Source organism: Ixodes scapularis, unplaced genomic scaffold (assembly GCF_016920785.2).
Source record: "Ixodes scapularis isolate PalLabHiFi unplaced genomic scaffold, ASM1692078v2 PGA_scaffold10__122_contigs__length_95168666, whole genome shotgun sequence".
In the NCBI taxonomy this organism is placed as follows: Eukaryota; Metazoa; Arthropoda; class Arachnida; order Ixodida; family Ixodidae; genus Ixodes; species Ixodes scapularis.
In genome coordinates this window covers 69,949,617-69,971,036 of record NW_024609836.1, presented here as the reverse complement: position 1 = coordinate 69,971,036, position 21,420 = coordinate 69,949,617, and the positions used below count along the sequence as shown (strand labels likewise).

General features: G+C 44.7%; 1 protein-coding gene across 1 annotated transcript in view; it reads right to left on the bottom strand.

The window, feature by feature from the left end:
• Nucleotides 1-953: 953 nt before the first annotated feature.
• LOC8036516 (probable 2-oxoglutarate dehydrogenase E1 component DHKTD1, mitochondrial) overlaps nt 954-21,420 on the bottom strand; it is a 30,081-nt gene continuing 9,614 nt past the window's right edge. The window contains exons 10-22 of the mRNA XM_029974090.3: nt 21,060-21,135; nt 20,005-20,196; nt 17,849-17,950; nt 15,681-15,812; nt 14,651-14,771; nt 13,051-13,202; nt 11,855-12,011; nt 11,184-11,284; nt 9,276-9,377; nt 4,809-5,054; nt 2,406-2,469; nt 1,694-1,779; nt 954-1,147 (exon numbers count right to left, since the gene is read on the bottom strand). Of these exons, the coding sequence (XP_029829950.2) occupies nt 1,043-1,147; nt 1,694-1,779; nt 2,406-2,469; nt 4,809-5,054; nt 9,276-9,377; nt 11,184-11,284; nt 11,855-12,011; nt 13,051-13,202; nt 14,651-14,771; nt 15,681-15,812; nt 17,849-17,950; nt 20,005-20,196; nt 21,060-21,135 (1,636 nt within the window). The 3' untranslated portion in view covers nt 954-1,042. The remainder of the gene's footprint in view (nt 1,148-1,693; nt 1,780-2,405; nt 2,470-4,808; nt 5,055-9,275; nt 9,378-11,183; nt 11,285-11,854; nt 12,012-13,050; nt 13,203-14,650; nt 14,772-15,680; nt 15,813-17,848; nt 17,951-20,004; nt 20,197-21,059; nt 21,136-21,420) is intronic.

Below are 21,420 nucleotides of genomic sequence, written 5' to 3'. Positions count from 1 at the left end.
CAGACAGTGTGATGGCAGTTGTGGGGGACTGTATAAAAATAGCTGTGGGTGATATTTCATTTTTGATTGAAATTGTTCGATGACCCGGCGTGAACGGTAGCCCTATCTTTGAAGACCTGGTAAAAGTTTCGTGAAATCGTAGCACCGGGGAAAAGCAGCACAGCACTCGTCGAAAGTCTCGTCAAAAGAAGTATTGAAAGCAGATGCGTCTGCTTTCGATGCGAGCTTCGCTGCTTTCCCCCGGTGCTGCGCTTTCGTAGAACTTTCGCCAGGTCCTCGAAGATGGGGCTATCGTTCACGCTGGGTTTCAAGTATCTGCTTCGTCGAACAACTTTAATCAAGCACGAAATATCACCCACGGTACAGTGTACTAGACCCACGACTATTTTTATGGCAGCCTGCTGCCATAGTGCTGTTCGCCATATTACTATGATGGATAGAAATAATATAACTCTACCAAAAAGGTGGCCGACCTTGACTGCATTCCTGTCCATAGGCGGGGCTGGTCAAACACAATCCAGGAAATAGACGTAGAGAGCAGTGGCTTCGCCGGTGTTGGGTGTCTGCGTTGCCCGAACTTCGTTTGCGCTTTCTTGTCCCTTTTTAAACTATAGAGCCATGGGCAAAAGATCGCGACCGTTGCGCCATCTCTTGTCTGACGTGCCAAGGGGCGCCCTATTGTTCGAAGACCAGCGACTTTGCTGCTTTCCTCTAAAAGTTAAGCCTTTTTCTTTTTTTACTTTTTCCTCAGGTAAGTTCGCTCTGCCAATTTTATAGAAAAAATGCACCATCTGTGGGCAACACCGCACAGAATCGTAGCGCAATAGGTTAAGAAACCGATTTTTGAGGTCAATTTAAAGAGCCTGGCCGCAATTTGAGACACCCTGTAGTTATGCCCCCCCACTGCTAGGGAAAGGTAAGCTTTCTGATAAAAGGATTTATATGGTAAGCAGTTGCAACATCATAATCCATTTATTTCGTATATATACTAAGGGTTACGCAGCTTCTTAGTTGGGACACCTATGCTAGGCTCCTGGGCTCGTCAACTGCCAAATGCTTTCTGCAGGATTTCTTGGCATTCCCTCTGGTGGACTTGACCTATGCCGACCGCTGGGACGCCAAGGTTTCCACGTCCTGCATACTTGAGCTGGGAGAAACAGATTGCACGGTCGGTCGGAAATGTATGCCGAGACCTTTAAATTGCAAAAGCTTGAAGGGCCCACAAAACGATGTGGGGTTTGAGATTTTGGTAAAAATGCGGGCTTGCCAGACCGGTTGATCAAATTTAATTTTTTTTTCAAGTAAAAAAGCATGTTAGGTGGTTATTAAACACGGAAGATATTACACCGATGTAAACACTTACCTGTGGACAGCTCGATAAAGTTATTCTAATTAAACTGGGTAAAACAAATCCAGCAAATACTCTGCCTTAAGTGCAAGCTTTCTTCCTCTCTTAACACTTTGCCACATGTGCAGCCAGAGCTCGGTGAAAGGCAATGTGCACATTTTGTGGACCTGTTGCCGACTGTAAAAGCGTCCATTTTAAGTTTAGTTGCAAAATTACAATACCTTTTCAAAAGGGACTTTCATGACATTGGATTGGCTTCAATGACCTGTAGTGACTTGAATTCTGCCGCAAGGCGAAACGAGGTACAATTGTTTTTGACATGCGTCCTAGACCTTTTTTACCGACCTGCTTTCCAAGCAAGTTCTGGAAACGAGGTTGCACAAAGAACCATGGCCCCATGTTGCGATGTTCCTCTTGACACCAGACAAACTCTGCATAAAGAAATAAACAATAAAAAAAAGTATACAGACTTATGCACAAACACGTCGTTTACAAATAAGCCCACGTTTACCAAATCGGATTCACGCAAGATAAAGCACCTGCAGATTTGCGTGCACAGTGCAGCAGTGGTGTTGGTGAGAGGAGTTAATGTACCAATACCGAGCAAGCGCCCACTTGACATGTGGAAATAATCTTGAAAAACCAGAGGACGGGCACTTGTCAGATAGGCTCAAAAGCAAAACCGCAGAAGAGGCACACGAAAGGGTGGGTTTCACGGTCACTGCTTCGCACCGGGGTGTTTGGAGAAGCGGTCGACAAGAAGCATCTCTGTTAGCTGGGTGCATTCAAAAGTCTGAAGTAGGCGCCTCATATGTCCTTTGCTTAGTTTTCAAACATTCTAAAAAAGGCAGATGGGCACTTGATGGCGGAGGGACTCAAATTATTTTTTATCTTTGGAATGTAGCGTTACAAACTGTCTTTGCAACAAACCCACACCCTTGCAGCCATGGCTCCACTGGTACCTTCATGTTTTGACAAATGCAACATGTTTCTTCAAAACGCTAGCCAACTGATATAACGGACAAATTAGTTTTTGTTTTGCTGGACATGGACTCACCTTTGGCACGGGTGTATTTGGAGAGTTCTTCGGCCAACTCCTTGGCCGGGAAAGGGCAGAGCGCCTGCAAGAGGAACCAAAGAGCAAAAATGAGCTGAATTCCCAGAAGGAAAGCCTGCTAGAAGAAAGACTGCCTTCTATGAGAGTGCTAACACTTCTGAAGAGAAAGGTAGGAAACACTTACAACTCTAGACCCCCAAGACAAGCCAAAAGATACACAAGCATGGAGAAATCCCACAGGCAATTCCAAAAGAATACTCCAACTGCTGAGATCCATTATCTCCTATCTAGACCTCAGTAAAACATTGAACTTTTTTTTTCTTGTCTGGCCATGCCACAGTGCAACTGCCCTTTCTATTTTTCACCAATAAACACAATTTCATTCATTCAACCGGAGTAAAGGTTATGCAGTCTCTGCAAGATCAAGCACTACCTACGTGAAATGGTTGCTTGCAACACCGAGAACTATTTCAAGCCCAGGACGAAAGAATGATGCATAAAAAAGAGGTTGCGAGCAATGCCGCTGCAGTCGACTGAATTTGAACGTAAACGTGTGAACTGGTCTTGAGAGGTCCAACAAATGCACAGCATCCCTCACACCGTGCGCGTGGGCGCGAACAGAGTGCGGGCACGTGTGTGAAACCTGGCGACGAGTGATGACACTGATCGATCTAATACCCAGTATGGCAGAAGTGATGCTGCTCTGAAGCGTAAGAGCAGCAGAGGTGGACACAGCAGACGCCCAAATGCGGATGAGAGATGGGACGTCGCGACGACAGCGACCCGCGCGTTCGCTCGCCTTTTTCGTCGGCATTTTTGTGACCGACCACCTGGAGCACGGCGTCTGACAGTGTGATGTTCCAGCTCCCGTGACGCAATTCGTTGTTATTTTTGGACCACTTTCGAAGTGCAGGTGGGATGGGGTGGCAAACGTGCCGGTCAAAGATGCATTCTAGGCATCATACTGCCAACCTTACCGTTACGGTTACCGCAACAAAAAAGTAACTCGTTACAGTTAGTTACTTTTAGTTATATTAACAAAACAAAATTTAAAAAAGTAGAAAATGCCCCCCTCCCTCTCCTTTTACACACACACACACCTTAGCCCTATTGCACGATGCAGGTAAAGTTTGCGCAAGGCGATAATGGCACTCGGAATGTCGGAGCACATCATTTGGAGAGTGCGAGGAATGACTAGATTGTATTCATTTAGCGATATCTTAATCCTTACTAAATTGTGAAATGTGGCGACAAAAGTAACGTTGCTACTTTCATCGTTACTTAAAAAAAAATAAGAGAAATACAGTTGCAAGTTACATTTAGAAAATGTAACGCACCACAGTCAAAAGTTGCCAAAAAAGTAACGAAGATACATTAAGGAGCACTGACACATAAAAATCATAGATTTTTTTTTTATTATCTGAAACAATAATTTGAAGATACATTTGGGGAAACTTGGGAATTCAGCATTTGTGAATTAAAAAAAAAAACGATTTCCAAATGCCGATTTTGAAGTTCCCGCGCGATCCACGCCAGTGAAGTGACGTAACATTTTGCGGTCTCCTGCGAGTCGACTTTCTGTCGGACCTCCACTCGACGCTACGAAGCAAAGCGCCGTAACCATGCACCGCGACCCGAAGCGAGGAGAAGGTGAGAAGTGGGATAGAAGGGCGCCGGCCCGGGAAAAAAACGGCTTCTTCCCCGACTTATCGATCATCCTCTGCTCAAGTGCCGCCAAGTTTTCCGAGGGACGATACAAATCCAGGAAGCGACATCGCACCGGACTCTGATTTTTGGCATTTCAAAAAGAGGGGCCGTAGTGCGTTCGCAATTGCGTTAAAACCATGTTTTACGATTTCAGTTATCAGAAATGCCGCCTACAAAGCTTCTAAATTTCGTGATTTTTGACATCACCGATCAAAAGAAGCAAGGAGGTAAGCAGCGGGGAAGAAAAACGCAAAAAATAAAAAGGCGCGCACAAAAAAATTGTTTTTCGCGATGCATTTTTTTTTTTGCATGTCTATGACTACAACTTGCATCATTTTAGACAATAAAAAAAATACAACCTTTTGGGGTGTCGGTGCCCCTTTAAGACATAACTTAAAGACCGACGACCAGTTCGCGCTTTCCACTTTTCACCCGCTTCCCCCTCTCCCTACCCTTTCCACCCATGCCCGCCCCTCTTGGTCCCTTCTTTCCATCCTTCGCTTCCCTCGCCCGAAGGCATGGAGAGGAGGGTCTTCTGCCTTGCAGAATCTCGAGTCTGGTCGTCGGCCTTTAAGACAGTATGAGCACGTTTGCAAAAGCTGGTGACGAGTAACGAGTGGTAACACCTATCCAATCCAATCTGGCCAAATTGGTGTTGCGCTCAATCATAAGCGAGGCTCCATTGTCGACCCTTACCTCGAGCCTGACGATGGCTACGTCCTGGTCCTTGCCCAGTTCTTCCCTCTGCTTGGCCAGGGCATAGTAGTGTTTGCCGCTGCACAGCAGAACCTTGCTGGCAGAGGTTCGAGGAACCGCCTCGCCGAGAACCGGGTGAAAGAAGGTGCCGGGGGCCAACTCCGCGAGGGACGAAGTCGCGGCAGGGTGGCGCAGTAGGATCTTGGGGGAGGCCACCACCAGGGGCTTGCGGAAGTTCCGCAACATCTGCACGGGAGGGCCAGAGTCACAATGGTCTTTTGCAGGTTAAGAAAAAGCGGAACAAGTTCCTCCCAAAATGCCCTCCACTCTTCTACACTTTAATGAACACCCCCTTGACGTAACAAGGCCAACGGGCTGAACTTTCTACATCATCTAAAGAGGCAAATGCGAGGCATGAATTGGACACAAGTGCTGCATCAGCATTTGGCCCATACTTCAGCCAGTGTGTTGCACCATGTTTGCAATAACTTCTTTGCTTTATGAGGAATTGATGTCAAAACATGTGAGGAGATGTGTGCTTTGGTTAAATGATTGTGCGAGATGTTGCATATGTAAAAAAAAACAAAAAAACACAAAGACATGATTTTTTTTTTTCTGCAGAGCTCTTTCAGAAAGGGGTACCCGTGAGCGCGCCTGCGATGGAGAAGCGAAAGTATGTGTGCAAACTGTTCTCTAGAAGCGCAGAGGAACGCGAGAACATAACCTGGGTGGCGAGTGAGCATGTCTGCACAGTGCGACCACGCGGGTAGTTTGCAACGGCGGCTGCCGGAGGGGTGGGGAGGAGGAGGAAGGGAGGGCATTGCGGGAGGGTATGTGGATATAGCAGGATTGATGTGGAGGCGAAGAGCGCTCTCCCCGTGATCGCGTGGGTTTTTCGGAATGGCGGAGGTCTACAGGAAGGAAGGGGGGGGATGGAGGGAGAGTCTTGCCATGTGTAAGGGAGAGAAGTGCCTCTGCTGTAGAGTGGGGTTTCGCATTTGTGTACGAGTATTTTTTGTTGGGAAGGGGCACTGTCAGCTACCGCTGTCAGACAAGTACAGCAAATGTGATCCTATATTTAAACGTTACGAATGGTTTACTCTGAAATAAGAGTCAAAATGCAGGCGAGCTGGTGAACAATCATTATTAAGAATTAAAACCTTGAGACAAGGAAATGAAAATGGACATTTTGAGATGGTGGTGTGTATGCCCCTTTTTGTTTCCGTGTCTCAAGGTTTTAATTCTTAATTATGGTTTACACATTTGCATTTGCCTGTGATTGAATTACCACGGCTTAAAGTCTGGGGGGTCTCAGACCCCCCACTGATTTTAATGGATGGTCTGAGACTCTCCTCCACAGCCCCAGCTTTAGTGAAATTAAAATCATATCTTTCAATATAATAGATTGTTTTCAGGGATGTGACATTTGGGGATTAGCAATTTGAGGGTGGCAGGTCTAGCGTGGGCAAAGTCAACAGTGGGGTTTATTTTATGTGCATCTACTACATCTCGTCTGAGCCAAGCCAGCCCGCCCCCCCCCCCCCACTATTTTCTTGTAGGGACCCCCTAAACCTACGGGAGACTTTCAGCACTGCTTACGACGGGAGAATGCACTTGCACAACCTACTATATGTATTTTTATGCTTTGCTTTTTCACCGTGGGCTCGAAATAATCCGTACATCTCTCATAGATTTGATCGTGCATAGATTGGATCCTGCAAGTACTGCAAACCTTTGGTCTAGTTATACGCAGGTCAGAAAGGTTCCAGGACTATCCGATAGGTGGCGCCAGTGTGCTCTCCAGCGTTCTCTCGTCGTAAGCCGTCGCGAGCGAATGCAACGCAGTCAGTCTGTCAAATGCAAATCTGTGAACCAGCCTCAAAAGGATGGACACCCATCTGCACATACATCTGTGTCCTGTGCATGCCAACATAGTCCCCTCATCCTTCGTCGTCGTCTACACATGCTAGCTGCATTTCTACAGCAATTCGCGTCTCCAGCTCGACGCTCGCCCTCCCGCGGCGGAAACGGGAAGCGCTCTAGTGAGGGTCCCCCGACTCTCCTGCTCAGCGGGCATGGCGGAACTGCTCGCGATCATGGCTCGCGAAATGTCGTTTCCGAATGTAAACAAGACTCTTCACTGTCCCAACGTAGTGCTGCAGCCGGTATGGGATTGTACCTTACTGAAGAGTATTAGTATTGCGCATAGAAGCAAACGCAAGCGGTATGCGTTTGCGTTAGAGTTCCGTGCCCCACGTTGTGCGTGCGCCCCATCGCCATTCGCCATCCAAGACCGCAGTTTCGGGCTCCGCGCACGCGCAGTGTAGAACACGTAAAGCTAACGCAAACAAACAGGGCTTGAGTTCGCTCGTATACGCAATATTAAAACTCACAACTGTTTCACCGGCTTCCAACGCCAACGAAACGTGCTGCAGTGACCAGACGTGCAAGCAGGTAGGCGTTCCTTCGAACTGGAAAGGTTGAGATTGGCAAAACAACGGCGAGCAAATACAAAAGTAAATAAATGTTATGAAAAAACTAATAATTAAAAAAATGCTTTTTTTATTTATTTATTTTTTTTTTTGGGGGGGGGGGGGGCATTTGGTTTGGAAGGTTATTGGCGGCGACTTTGGGCGTTTCGCCGGTTGTCAAAAGTCGCGACTTTGAGCACAATATACTTTATTCACAATTAATGTAATTTTACATGGATTTCTCACATTCGCTAAAATGTTTTCATTGATTTTAGACTATTTTTTTATTGGTAATTAAAATGCAGCAACTGAAACCAGTGATGATAACTAGCACAGTTTTTATTGTCATATTTCTTCGCCCGTTTAATATTAGATCATAAGCAACAAATTATATTAGAACTTGAAGAATTACTTATTCAAATATGTGAATTTTAATATTATTATTATTAATACAAATCGCGGCAAAGTATGCCTCTAATTAACGCCAAGATCGCGAGAATACGCTATTTAACTATAACAGTCTTTCCAGAAAGGTATAATTCTGTTTTCTTTTTAGCATATGAAAAACTCTGACATAGTTATCAAGATAGACAAACAGTCAAACAATGGATGTAATATGAAGTCCTACACGTCCCGTGGTGCTATAAACACACACACACACACACTTCAGCTGTCTGACTCGGATTCCGTCTTTGGGTTGTTGCAGTTTATTAGTTTATACGTTTCATGGACATATTATAAAAATTATAATTATTTTCTTATTCTTGTGCTGGAATAATTGTCATTATTTCCCATGACAATTATCTGAGCGAGAGAAAGGCTGCGAGAACGCACAGATATCAGCGCTGATTTTTTCAGCAACTACAAATATCACCCTGGATCGAACAATATGTCACAAAATAAAGTTTCCGCGAACAACTTTTCTAAGTAAATAATTACGATGTGAGACACATCTTGAGTCGCGAAATAATTCGAAATTAAGGCCTATATCAAGAAATTAAATCCAAAATAGAGGTAAGTTTCGGTTTCGCTCCAGAATTAAAACGCGCATCCTTCCGTAAAAAATACGCTAAACACCGTTCTTGTTTTCAGGTTAAAGGGGTAGCCTGCGCTCATAAAACATTAGCTTCCTTGTATTACCAGAAATAATTTATGCCGCTCAGTGAAGCCAGCACACTAGACGGGCTCAACAGCGGCACGCATCTCTGACCCTCACTAAACCCGCCATCTTGGAAAATGAGTGGCGCCACCTATAGTTAGTTGGAGTCGCGGATAGCTATTACGGGTTCTTCCCACCGCTGGAAATGACGTCAATTGTTGATGTTGTAGTAGTTGTCGTTGTTAATGTTGTAGTAGTTGTACTAGTTGTGATTGTTGCTATTACCGTTGGCAACGTAGGATGTCCGTCGTCTATGTTGTCAAATCCTCAAAAAAGATTGCCTGCGGTAATCGAACCTGGGTTTGCTACGTGCGAAGCAGAACCAAGCGTTACCACATACTAGCTACGCCTCAGCACTAACAACTCGCTCAATACTTGGCGTTTTCGTAGTACTTGCGCGTGCTCTCTGGAAAAAGAAAATAGCCAATAACAAAATACCGTTGTGGTACGTCAATGCCAAGAGCTCGTGCCAAGAGAGGCGCTTTCATGTGCTCCGCAACAAAAAAAGAAACAAGAGCGTTTGCAAAGAAATGGTCAGATGTCCATTTTGTTCCAAACGCTTTTCTTCACGCACGCCACGGTGCGTGAACGTGACGCCGATGCTCAATGACTTTGTCGCGACTTGTTGCAGCTATCGCTGGGACTCTACTGCGGGTTAACGCAGGACTGCTAAATTTTCATAGCACAAATCCACAACCTTGTTGCCTCATGTGCACATGGACGTTGCACCACATGCTGTGCACGGCAAAAGACGGAGCACATTGAGCAACCCTTTCTGTTACAGCACTGCCATGTGATGCCGTCACTCAATCGCCCCTCTTCCCGCCAGACGCTCACCTGCCTCCTCAGCAAGTGGAAGTACTGGGCCGGTGTTGTGGGGTGCACAAAGGAGAAGTTGATGTCATCCCCGTCTACAGCATCCTCCTTGCTGTCTGTCATCTGTAGAACATTTTAGAAAACGATATAGGCTCCAATTATCATCTGCCATGACAAAACATATAGGAAAATTACACTGGTTCCTATCATCATCTGTGATGCTTTGAAATGCAGCGTATTTCGTCAAACACCTTCGGCAAAAGCAGACTCTTGGGCTATTTTCACACTGGCTGCATCTCAACTGGGAGTCGAGGCATAGCCAGCACCGATGGCGCCACCATATGTGGCTACAGAACCGAACACTGAAGTAAAGTTTGCTAAACAAGCCTCCAGCATTAACCAGGCAGTAACACCACTCCCGAACTGCCCGAGTAGTTCAGTGTTTTGAACTACTCGGGCAGTTCGGATGTTCAGGCAGCATGTAGGCCTCCAAAGTTTATGCAAGGTTTTCTAAAAAATTTTAGTGCCAAAAAAGACTCAAAGTTCCGGATAGTATCTGACAAAAAGTATTTGAAAATCACCGAAATAACAGCAAGTTTTAGGCAACCTAACGAACTCAAACCTTGGATGGCTTCTGGCATTTCTAGTTGCAACTCAGTAAAAAACCCAAACATTCCCAACCTTTCTACTGGGTGGATCTGATGGCATGGTAGTCCTTTAAAGGAACCATACAAATATTTTTCATGATGTGCTGTGCTACGATTTATTAAAGAGGTGCCAACAGGTAGTGCATTTTGTGTATCAAAAGTTCAAAGAATGAACTCACCCGAGCAGAAAGTAAAAATTAAGCATGCTTTTTTCCTACATGCGGCATCCGTCTGCAAAACGACACACATCTGATTGGCACAGCAGCCAAAACAAACTACTTTTATTCGTAGCTTGGTAATGATTGGGATGCACTTAGACACGCGGTCTCAGTCACTTCTTCTGACATCTGCTTCACTAACAAAGGCAAGGAGACGTTGGTCAGGATTCCCAAGATGGCTTCTTAGCCCCTGGTAGATTGAAAGAGCTGTTAACGCAGGTTAGAGAAAAAGATCAGAATGCAGTAGCTTGTTTTTGGTCTACAGTGCAGAAATATAAATGGCCAGCATGTGATTTTTTATTTCTTTAATTAGTTTTATCTATCTTAAGGGGCCACACAACAATACTGAGTTGAAATGTTTCTCTCTTCACACAAGCTTACTGGCCCCAGTGAGACCCTAGTATACTCTCACGCAACACCATAGAACGGGAAGTTTCTTCGTTGCGATGTAATATCAAAAATAAAAGCAGACTTTTTATTCCAGTTTCTCCTTTGCAAAACTCAAGTTTTAGAGAACGAAGGCTGCATTGTTGTTGTGACTAGTCACAGGGATTACCCTGTGATGACGATAATCGAATGCAGCTCATAAAGTAGACACGAGCACTGCATGAACACTCGGCTTGGGATGAGCATTCGGGTGGTGGCTCGTGTCAAATCGCCGGAGTGACAGAATCTGCCAAATCCCAACGATGTTGCTAGCTTAGCACGTGCACGCTTTGCTAACTTGAGCACGTGGCTATGGTGAACACTGGCGGAACATAATCAACACCAGGTGACGTAGCCACTCATTCTATTTGCGAATTAAGAAATGAATGCTGCTCGTTTTTCTAACTATTTTTTCTGCAGCTACTATAGTGTGGAGAGATAAACTGACGAGTGTTTCATAGGCTATAACATAAAGAACTAATTCTATGCGGTATTTAGTGGAAGTACGAAAATTGTTGCAGTGGCCTTGAAGCATACTGCCAGCCATGAGGCCAAAACAGGAGGATAAGCTCGCCGACTGCATTAACAGCCTCAAATTTTAGTATCTAGCAAAGCGAGGCAGAGGCTTTTGTACTGACCTGAAGGAACCTCTCGATGCGGCACGAAGAGTGTTCTGGCCCGGCCCCGTCAAAGCCATGTGGAAGCAGCACAACCATACCGCTCTGCAGAAACCACTTGGCTGAAAACAAAGGGAACCAGAAATTTAAAATTCAAGCATTCGAAGAATGCTTGAATTTTGAATTGAGAAAAAACTGGCAGCATTCATAGAATATGAATGCTGCCAGATTATACTAACCGACACCTCTAAAGCACAAAGAGATGAGCTATGTTTAAAGTGACATGACAAGTGGTTACATGTAAGACGTCACAGTATGGTGAACTTTTGATGTGTTACATACAAACAATATTTAGAAAAGTGGTTCTAAAATGGAGGTCCGTGGACTGTTTGGGTCCCCGAAGCCCTCTTCCATCAATCAAGCCAAGCAAAAAAAATTTTTTTTTTATTGATGCTGGCTGTTTTACAATGCTAAAAAGACAAAACTTCACGTGTGCCGAGTGAGTGGTGTTGATTATTCTGTGTTTCAGAGCTTCAAAGTTTACTTTTGTGTTTTCAGAGCTTCAAAGTTTACTTTTGTCATCGTAATTATCCGAAATTCGCGAAATATTGAGCCCGCGAAAATAAATTGTTGTCCACTGGCCTCTAAGGGGACGCAGTTTTGTTAGGTTTCAAGTCCCCGGGATGACCCACCTTCTCCCGAGGTGACGAAGGTGTCCACGACGACCTGCGCGCTGTTGTGGAAGTCGCCGAACTGGGCCTCCCAGATCACCAGGTTCCGAGGGCTCTCGAGGCTGAAGCCGTACTCAAAGGACAGCACCGCTTCTTCTGACAGCAGGCTGTTCACAACCTGCACAAGGCGGGGAGGGAAAAAAATGATACGAAAAAAATTACGGCTTCGTGCTTTGCATCGTCAGTAAGTTTTTGTGATTTTTAAAAGTAATTGTGTCGTGTTTGTTAAAACAGCGGGGAGTTAACCACTTTCGGTGGACATCTCGTGTCTCCCGTGTAGATGAGGAATTTAGCCCATGCAGCACAACTGCTAGCCTGCACCTTTTAACGCACATCGAGCAGTTGGTACAATTCTCATTTGGATCCAAACGGACAGGGGTAAGATCGGGTTGAAACAGCAGTAATAAAGCACCTTTGCTCAGGCTGAAACTTCCCAGCCACGTTTCTCATTTTCTGCATTGAATAGCAACCACAATGTAACACCTGTGCCTCTTCTCCACTAGTACACTCCTGTCCCGAGTGTCCTTTTTACACACGTTTAAAGCTTTTTACATAGGTCTGCATAAGCTCAAAGGTGGCTTTACGATACCATAAACTCAAAACCTTTTAAATGCACAGCATTTATAGGGCCAGCAGCTCTCGGCTCTTACGTGTCCATGGGATGTAACCTCAATGGCGAAATCTTGGTGTTCACATGAAGTCATCGGTGTGACATTGCAGAAGACCCATAAATGCCTGGCATTTGCAGCATCTTTGGGACGTACCAAATGTACGGGTCGATTTTGTTTGAAAACTTTATGGCCTGTTATGATAATGCAATTGCAGGCCGTTCACCTTTGTTGGTGTTAGACTGGTGGCATCTGATAAAACCCGCTTGCTCTACTGACGTCTAACTCCTGGTTAGCTCAGTTGGTAGAGCACTCTGCTGGAAATGGAGGGGTCCCTGGTTCGGTACCAAAACCAGGCAGGTTTTTTTCAGTCGTGCACCAGTCACCTAGCTGTGTTTGGAGATCTGTGTTTGTCCTTTGTCCCCCTTGTTCCCCTTCTCCAGGGATTATTATCGTCTTCATGACCTGACAATATTTGTTTTTGAAGGAGAACTTTTTTTCCCCGGGGCTCGATCAAACCGTGCTTGCAAAAGATTTTTTGGCACTTGCCTCGTAGTTTCCTTGGGGAGGGTGGTCGGGAGGGGGACACAGGTTGTTCAAAGGCACGTAGGGGATCTCGGTGGTGCGGTCCACCAGAATGGAGTGCCTCTGACTGAAGGTGCCCCGCCCCACGTCCTGGCCGCAGATGCGGACGTTGAACCCTGGAAAACCGAGACGAAAACCATCCTTGTGCCTTTTTTTAAAATCCAAAATACATCAAAGGGATCCAAACTTAATACCCTTAACAGGGGGTAGAAGCTGAGCTAGTTGGTGGTACATATTACAACGGTTAAACCAGCTGAACAACGAAATTAGGGAGAAAGGAGTAAAGACAGGCCCAGCGATCACCTGTCTTTACTCCTTTCTCCCTAATTTCGTAGTTCAGCTGGTTTAACCGCTGTAATTAATACCCTTAACGAGAAAAAAAAGAAAAGAAAATTCTTATGGTGACTTGGTGCCATTAGCAAAATGTTAAGCTCATAGAAGTGTTTTTTTTTTTTTTTTTATGGTATCTGCATGAAGCTTTTATTCACAATAGAGAAGTCTGAATTTGGCTGATGGAAAAAACAAAACAAAACATAAACATTCACTGCATTTTCAGAGTTAGTACTATGCCCTAAATGCGTTTAGGAAAAAAAAGAACTTAAATGTCTCCGAGTATTCACAACTAAACTTGTGCTCACCAATGAAAGCAAAAAAAAAAAGAAAAAAGATAGGTATACAGAAACATGTGCCATACTTGCTAACACCCAATAATAGGAGTGAAATTAACGACAAAGGTAAGTATGCAAAGCAGGGCAAGTTGAACGCCCCGGAATCCCAGGAACAACGACGGATGCTTTACAAAGAAGCTGAGACTGATCAGAAAAAGTATAGGTCTCTTTGCGAAATGATCCTTTGTCAAGGGTCTCATCTTAGTCTTTATCGCTCCTCTTTGTACATTCTATAAAGGTAGTACACACCATTGTAAAGCAAGAAAATCCATGTTGAAAACACTTACGAGCAAGAGAAAAACAGACGCTGAAATGCAAACAAGACGACGTGTAATGGCAATGTTTGTCAGTGTTCTGAAATTTTTCTATCTCGAGGAACGCCCATCTTTCTCGACTGGTAGCCGAAGTACCCCTCCTGGTTTCAGCACAGATACAATAAAGCACTGCAGGAGTGTACAGAGCTTGTAAACAATGCGGTAAACTGACCCCGGGAAAGAAAAACAAGCATGTGCAATTAATAATATCAAAACAATACTATTTCCCTTAGATGGTTAGGATCGTATGTGGCAATCGCGGAATCGGGAAACATTTTGAAATCTGGCAAGTCCTTCGTCTGTCCAGCCTACGAACTAAGATCCTAACCATTTAAGAGCAATATTGTTTTGACCTTGTACAAACAATAATGCACACACAGACCTTGTAAAGAATAATACCACATAGTCATGCAACAATGGAGGGTTCAGAGCTTCTAAAATCGAGCTTAAACTACGGGAGAACGCTCTATTTTTGTTTAAGAGTTTGGGGTAACCTTCGAAGGTTTTTGGGTGGGAAAAACCCCTAAGGTTCCTGGGAACCCGGTTTGAGAAACCCATGGGATAGGAAACTGGCCACCTTACCCTGGTAGAGCAAGGAACCAAGAGAAAGTGCTTCGGCCGTGGCCCATTCCAGGTTCGTCCCCTCCCCAATCTTCTTCAGTCGCTCTTGCACCAGCACTTTGTTCAGGTGCGGATGCACCGTCTGCAAATAGACGTCGTAACTTCTCTATCCCTCCGCAGATCCACGGTTGGCAGAGATACAGCAATCGCCCGGATGTCGAGCGACTAAGGAATGATGGTGGGGGATGAGCATTGTGAGCATAATGCCACTCAACCCAAATTTACGTATAATTTAGCAAGATCCAGTCCGGCTTTATGCAAGTTCTTTCCCAGAGATCAGGGGCAATGCAGGTGTTGCCCCACACACAAGTGTATTTTGATCTACAAACAGAACTGAGCTCAACCAAAAAGGACAAGATAGCGATTCGATTTAGAGTTGGTGACGGGCTTCCTGTCTATGATGACCCTTAGCCGGATAGGCATCTAAAGCCCGTCGCCGTCTGGAGGTGCATGACCCTTCCAGACGATAGCAGCGAAAACATCCAATAAATTATTGCTTCACGCTATTTAGCATGTTCATGGATAAACTTTCAGTTCGTCAACAAATAACAAAATGGGACCAAAGCATGCACAAACACTCAAATGCATAATTTTGTCCCCACTCAAAATTCAGCCCTATGCTCTGTTCACCTTATAGGCTGACAGTGCGGTGGAAGCTTCTGGGAGTTGTATGCCCATCATTCTCCATGTAATCGTGCCTTTACCCATACCCTCACGCCGAGAGAGAGCGAAGTCAGGTGATAAAAAGGAGGCTGCTGATTGGTCCGGCAAGCACGTATTTTTTACCGCACTGTCTTAGGGGTGAACTGAGCATACACACGAAAATGGATCTTCAAAAAATAACCAAACAAGAAATGAACGCATGCAGTTGATTGATATTTTCTTCCTGTATTAAAAAAAAGAAGAACAAAAGGGAGGAAAGATCAATCGGGCCGAGGCCGATGTTGTTACAGAACAAAAATAAGACGGAAGCTCTGTTTTGAGGACTCACGACATCTGGAGGCACTTGCACCGAGCGTGCACCCAGGTACTTGAGCAATTCGGTCGGGACTCCAGTGTCCCACGTGGTGACGGCCGACGGTGCTTGGCTCAGTCCACTCCAGCGGCCTCCGAACCGTGCAAACTGCAGGTTCCCCAGGGGAGAGGATATAAGAGGATCGGCATCATTTTGAACACCTGGGGAGTCACAGTGCATTCTCATGCTTTCAAAAGCATTACCAGTTAAACTGGTAAACCACAGATAACTAGCACATCCAGTTCAACTTTTATATACCATAATTTGAACAAAAAACATGTGAATTGTAAGATAGCATTCTACACAACATTGGGGGAAGGAAGCACAGCAGAAGCAAAGCTCACAATTTTACTCCACTAGTACTAGATACATGAGGAAAGGGTTGTAGGTCCCGACAAAGGTACCATTCCAATGGATATAACCATCAGTTAAAAGGATAGTGCATGTCCTTCAACAAAATTTACAATTTGTCTTCCAAATTTCATATGAAAAGTCAAATTAGAGTACATGCGATTAATATAGTCAGCATGTCTGCCCACTTCAGTTACATGTGTGTGTGCATCAGAACAATGGTAGAGTAGAAGTGGCCCCGCAGTGAATATCTTTGCGCAAGTTTTTTATGTGGGATATCCTCGTATGGGTGTCACAAGGCTATGGATGGTAACATTCACACCCTTGTGACAATAATGGGGAACAAAAGGGTAAAAGTGATCACATCTGGGTCCTTACAATGCCTGCCTCCACCCATAACAAGTGTGGACGTCGCGAGGGTAGGGATGATCACAACTGAATCTTTGTAATGCACATACCCTCGCAATAGTCACGAGATTCACAAGGATGTGGCTGTCAACAGGGCTCTCGCCACAAGAGCATATATCCAGTCTTGGGTAGTAACGTGTTACTAGTAACGCGTTACTGTAATTTTGGTACTTTTTTGATAACTTGTAACTTTAACGAGTTACTTTTTAAATATGTAACTTGTAACTGTTGTTCTATTACTTTTTTCGTTACTTTCCAGTTTTTTATGAATAATATATCACTGAACGAGTACAATTCAGCCATTCTTTGCGCTTTCCAAATTGTCTGTTCCGACATTTCGAGTGTCAAGTTATTTTTTGCACAGGCAAATTTGTAAATTTGGTGAAAAAAAAAAAAAAGTAGTTATCTTTAGCATGTGCTTGTACTTTGTGACTGAACACTTGCATCTTAGTATCTTGAAGAACTATCTGTGCAAACGCTTTTTCTGTGCAAATGCTTTTTAATCGGGTGAATCAAACGTAAAACAACAATACGCGCGGAGGGCACTGCAAATGTTTTGTATTTTGATTAGCGCCACCACTCCGCACTGCGCACGTTTCATATTTTGATTTGCGCCACTACTCCGGTGTAGTGTCAACAGTCGAGGCAATATTTACTGCTGTTTGCGCGGGGTTTGTTTATGGCTTGCCGGATACAAACCAAAATATGTCCAGGGACTCTATGAACCCAGCGCGACCGTCATTGAGCCAGCAATGTGCTAGTGCTACCAAGGATATGAATGTTGACAAGAACAAAGAAGAACTACCATGGTCGGCGTACAGAGAGTATTTTGCTGTGGTGGAGGTGGTTACTAACACCTTGACCGCAGAAAACGGCACTCTGTTGCCTCAACACCTACACGGCAATCAAAAACCTTTTCTGGCGAAACAACACGGCAATCCCATCCAGCGCGTTAGACGAGCGCCTGTTCAACAAGGGCAGGGACGTGTTCGTTATCAAACAAGGGAAACTTTCAGACACTAATTTCGATAAGCAACTGCTGCTAAGTTAGAATATGAAGTTTTAAAAAGCACACTTTTTAATTTTATGCAAATAAACTTGGTAAAAAGCGTTTTCTAGTTTTTTCTAATTTTTTTTGTGTTATAGAAAAGTAACTGAAAAGTAGTGTCATTACTTTTTAGAAGTAACTTACCCAAGACTGCATATATCACAAAGTGGTTGCCACGCAGCAATTTCCAAGTGTGCATGCAGAGCACACACATATGGTCGCAAACAAATCCCCACCCCTGCCCGTTGACAGTGTAGACAGCAGATGCCCGCTGGGGTCGACAAAGTGTCTAAACAAACACAAAACGCAATTACTTTTTTACAGATGACAAACTGACCGGTGGCACGCTGGTACCCAGCTTCTTGTGTTCTTCGTTAAGGTGCCCCGTGTGTTCTGCCACCATGCGTTCCTTCTCGCCCTCTTGCAGGCTGCCTTCTTCCTGAAAAGTTGAAGTGATCTTTGCAGTCTCCAGCAAAGAGCTCACTTTCGTGCGAGTCATTCAAAGTTGCAGTGCTGTACTGTATACCAACTCCTATGGCTCGACTGAGCCCTCTAGAATGGCTAGCTTGCTGTCTACATGGATGTCCGTAATCTCACCGCCAAAATTAAGTGTTATAGCGGTTTTGCGACGTTAGCATCATCAAAAAATGTCAATCTTCACAAAAGTATACCTTTACTTGGTTTAAGAAAACCTTCGCGTGTCTTGTACATACCATAAAATACCGAGCATGTGCCCATGACACATTAAAAGCCTACCCGCTACTTTTTAAGGCCCGCTTCAGACGGGGCGACTTTTCCAGCAATCTTCAGGTTGCTGGCGGGTTGTTCCCTAGCTTTCCCTAGATCGACGCGAATTGCTGAGATCGGGTCCGGCTCGAACAAGCGAGCAACTCGGAGCAATTCGAAGACGGTTGAGGCGGCTGCAGCCAATCAGAGACGCAATATTTTCACGTGACACCCCTGTGGTGTCACGAGAATGATTTCACATCCGCTTCTCTATGCGCTCCGGTGCAAAAAAGGTGAACCCTACTCTATCACGTGCCTCTTCTGCATTTTTGCTCCTGGATTTAACAGATGCCCATCCCGAAGTTTTAAAGCGACAGCGTTAAGGAGCTCGTGTTGCAGAAAAGCCAGTGTCAGTGGCGTTGTTACGGGAAAATCCTGATTGGTCGATAGGATTATGATGTCACAGCCACATTAACTTGTGCGGGAATTTCAATCAACCCACAACGCTCACTTGAAACGTAACGTCACGCGCAGAATGAAAGTGATTAAAAAACATGACATGTAATGCGAACTAAAGGTCGAAGCATGTCTCAAATGGTTCCACTTTATAAAGTAATTAATTTATCTTAGAGAAAAATTTCTTTAAAATAAATGAAATAAATGAAAATTTCCACCCCTGCCCGACGATTTGGTTGCAAGCCAGACACACTACTGACTAGGTCATGTCCGCCGCACTTCCTGTTCACTGGCAGGAAGAGCATGAAAAGCGAATGAAAAGGCAATGGAAACGGGGCCCGATAAAACTATCGCGTTACATTCTTAAAGGCGAAGCTTAAGCGTCTTCTACTATACAATTATTCCCAAACTTTTCCAGTACCTTACGGTAGTCGACACCCGGATTAATACTTTAACGAGGCAGCAGGAACGGGATTTCTCTATACGGCGAGTTTGAAAACCAAACTTTTTAGTTTATGAATGCCTGTAATAAGTGCCGGACACTCACCATAACATTTTTCTGCCCCATACACTATTCTATACCAAGGTAATATAGAATGTAGAACTAAAATATGAGTCGAACTGCCATGGCTGCCACCAGGCAGACTGGAGCATGGAGCGAATACAAGTTTACCACGTGTGATGAAAAGATATTGTGCACCTCAGCTTCATTATGGAGATCATGCATTCTCGTTTTTCTACCACAATCTCCTCAAGAATGTGTAGATGGCGTTCTACCATTGCGCCTGAAACGTGTCTTCGACTTTTCCTGAAGTGGCAACAAATGGTGTTGCAGCAGCCGGCTGGCGCGTCACGTTGAGACGACGCCAGGACAGTGCCAGGATTGTGGCGGTCAGCAGCATGACGCTTCCATGACGTCGTCAAGCGGAAATCGAGGGACCACATTTGCGGAAGCAATAAACACACCAATCGGAGAGACACCTTTGAGGCACCATAGTTCCAGGGGGTTGTTGCGTTTGGCCGAGCAGGACTCCAGGCCACGGCGAGAAGACGACACGGAAGCAGGGCAGACGGACTTTTTAATCCAGGCAAGCTCGCCGACAGACGAAAATCGAAGAACCATACCGGCGGCGGCGCGACCGAATTTTATCGGCTGCTGCCAAGAACAAATGAAAGAAAAAGTTCAATGCCAAAGATATTGCTTTTGGCGCGGCGGCTATCAACATTCGCGAGTTCTTGCTGCGCTCACGCGTGACAACGCAACAGGGTCGTCGAAGTTGCAGCCAAAGTGCAACGGATCACGCGTCTCACCTGAAGCTTCTTGGCGTACTCGTCCGGAACGCTGCTCCTGGAGTGGATTACGTCGTACATGAGCGGATTGGTGAAGGTCGGGTCGTCCATCTCGTTGTGGCCCCAGCGCCGGAAGCACAGCATGTCCAGCAACACGTCTTCGCCAAATGCCTGGCGGTACTCCAGCGCCAGGCGTGTGGACAGTGCCACAGCCTGCCGTAAGGTGTTTAGAAGGAATAAAAGTTAATTGCATAAATATTCAAATTTTGATATACCAGTTTGGAGTAGTATGCTATTCGACATTGTGATATTCATATTCTTCGAAGTGTTGATCGCTGCGTGTTAGCCTCGTTGTGTGGACTCCCTACTGGGCACCAGTGCACTGCTGAGAATCAATAACCGTGAAGCTCGCCTCCACGGGTGTTGCTTCTTTGCAGTGCACCTGTGCTCGGTAAGGCTAACTTGCCGCGACCAACACTTCGAATAGTACAAATATTGCAGTCAAGCAAGTCCCTGCCTAGCACCTGCCTGAAGGGCACACTGAAAGCCTGGAGCTCATGATTGTAGCATGAGCTCTTTTTTTTATTTTTTTTTTGGCAAACATTTATTATAATATTTGCGCCTCCTAACTAGATAGAAAAAAAAAATTTTTCCTAGGTTCTGTGTCTTTTTAGGTTCAGCTGGGCGTTTCTATAGGCTTCATTTTATGTCAAATTTATTTATTCATTACCAACATCATCCAGGAGGCATTATCGTAGGGGCTTTCTAATACAAAACAGTTTTTCGCACATACAAAAACAAAATTTTTCGAAGCACAAATATTTTACGTATTATAAAAAATAAGTACACAATAAGACAGAATATCACTCTGAAAAAGCTTGACTTTGAGTTTTTCGCTTTCATAATGTTCTTGAAAAAAAAAATGAAAAAAAAAGAGAAAAGCATTAAAACAACACAGTTAAAAAGCTCATTTCTAATGTAAGAGAAATTAGAGTAAATTCACAAGACCAGAGAGCCTACAACGTTCGCTGGACTGACTCTGCGTGACATTCGTGAGCTTTCACCTCCGTTCTTACCTCTGGGTCATCGCCATTGACGTGAATCACAGGTGCACTGATCATTTTCATAACATCGCTGACGTAAGGGGAGGACCTGCAAAACATTTAATTCCTGTTTATGATTATTTGTGTAGTTTGCCAGACCAGGCACGTGACACTTATGAGAGATTTCTTTTCTTATTCTCTTTTATGTAAACACACATTATGGATAGCTTTCAGGCCCAAAATGGAGAACTCCATTGGTACGTCTGGTGCTCTGCATCTAGATCCTTTTGCGCAGTGTTGCTACTCTGGCATCTAAGCTGTGCCGCAGAGGAACCAAACCAATACGACTTTCAAGAGAAGGCTTGCGACTTTCCCTACCAATTATCATCACAAT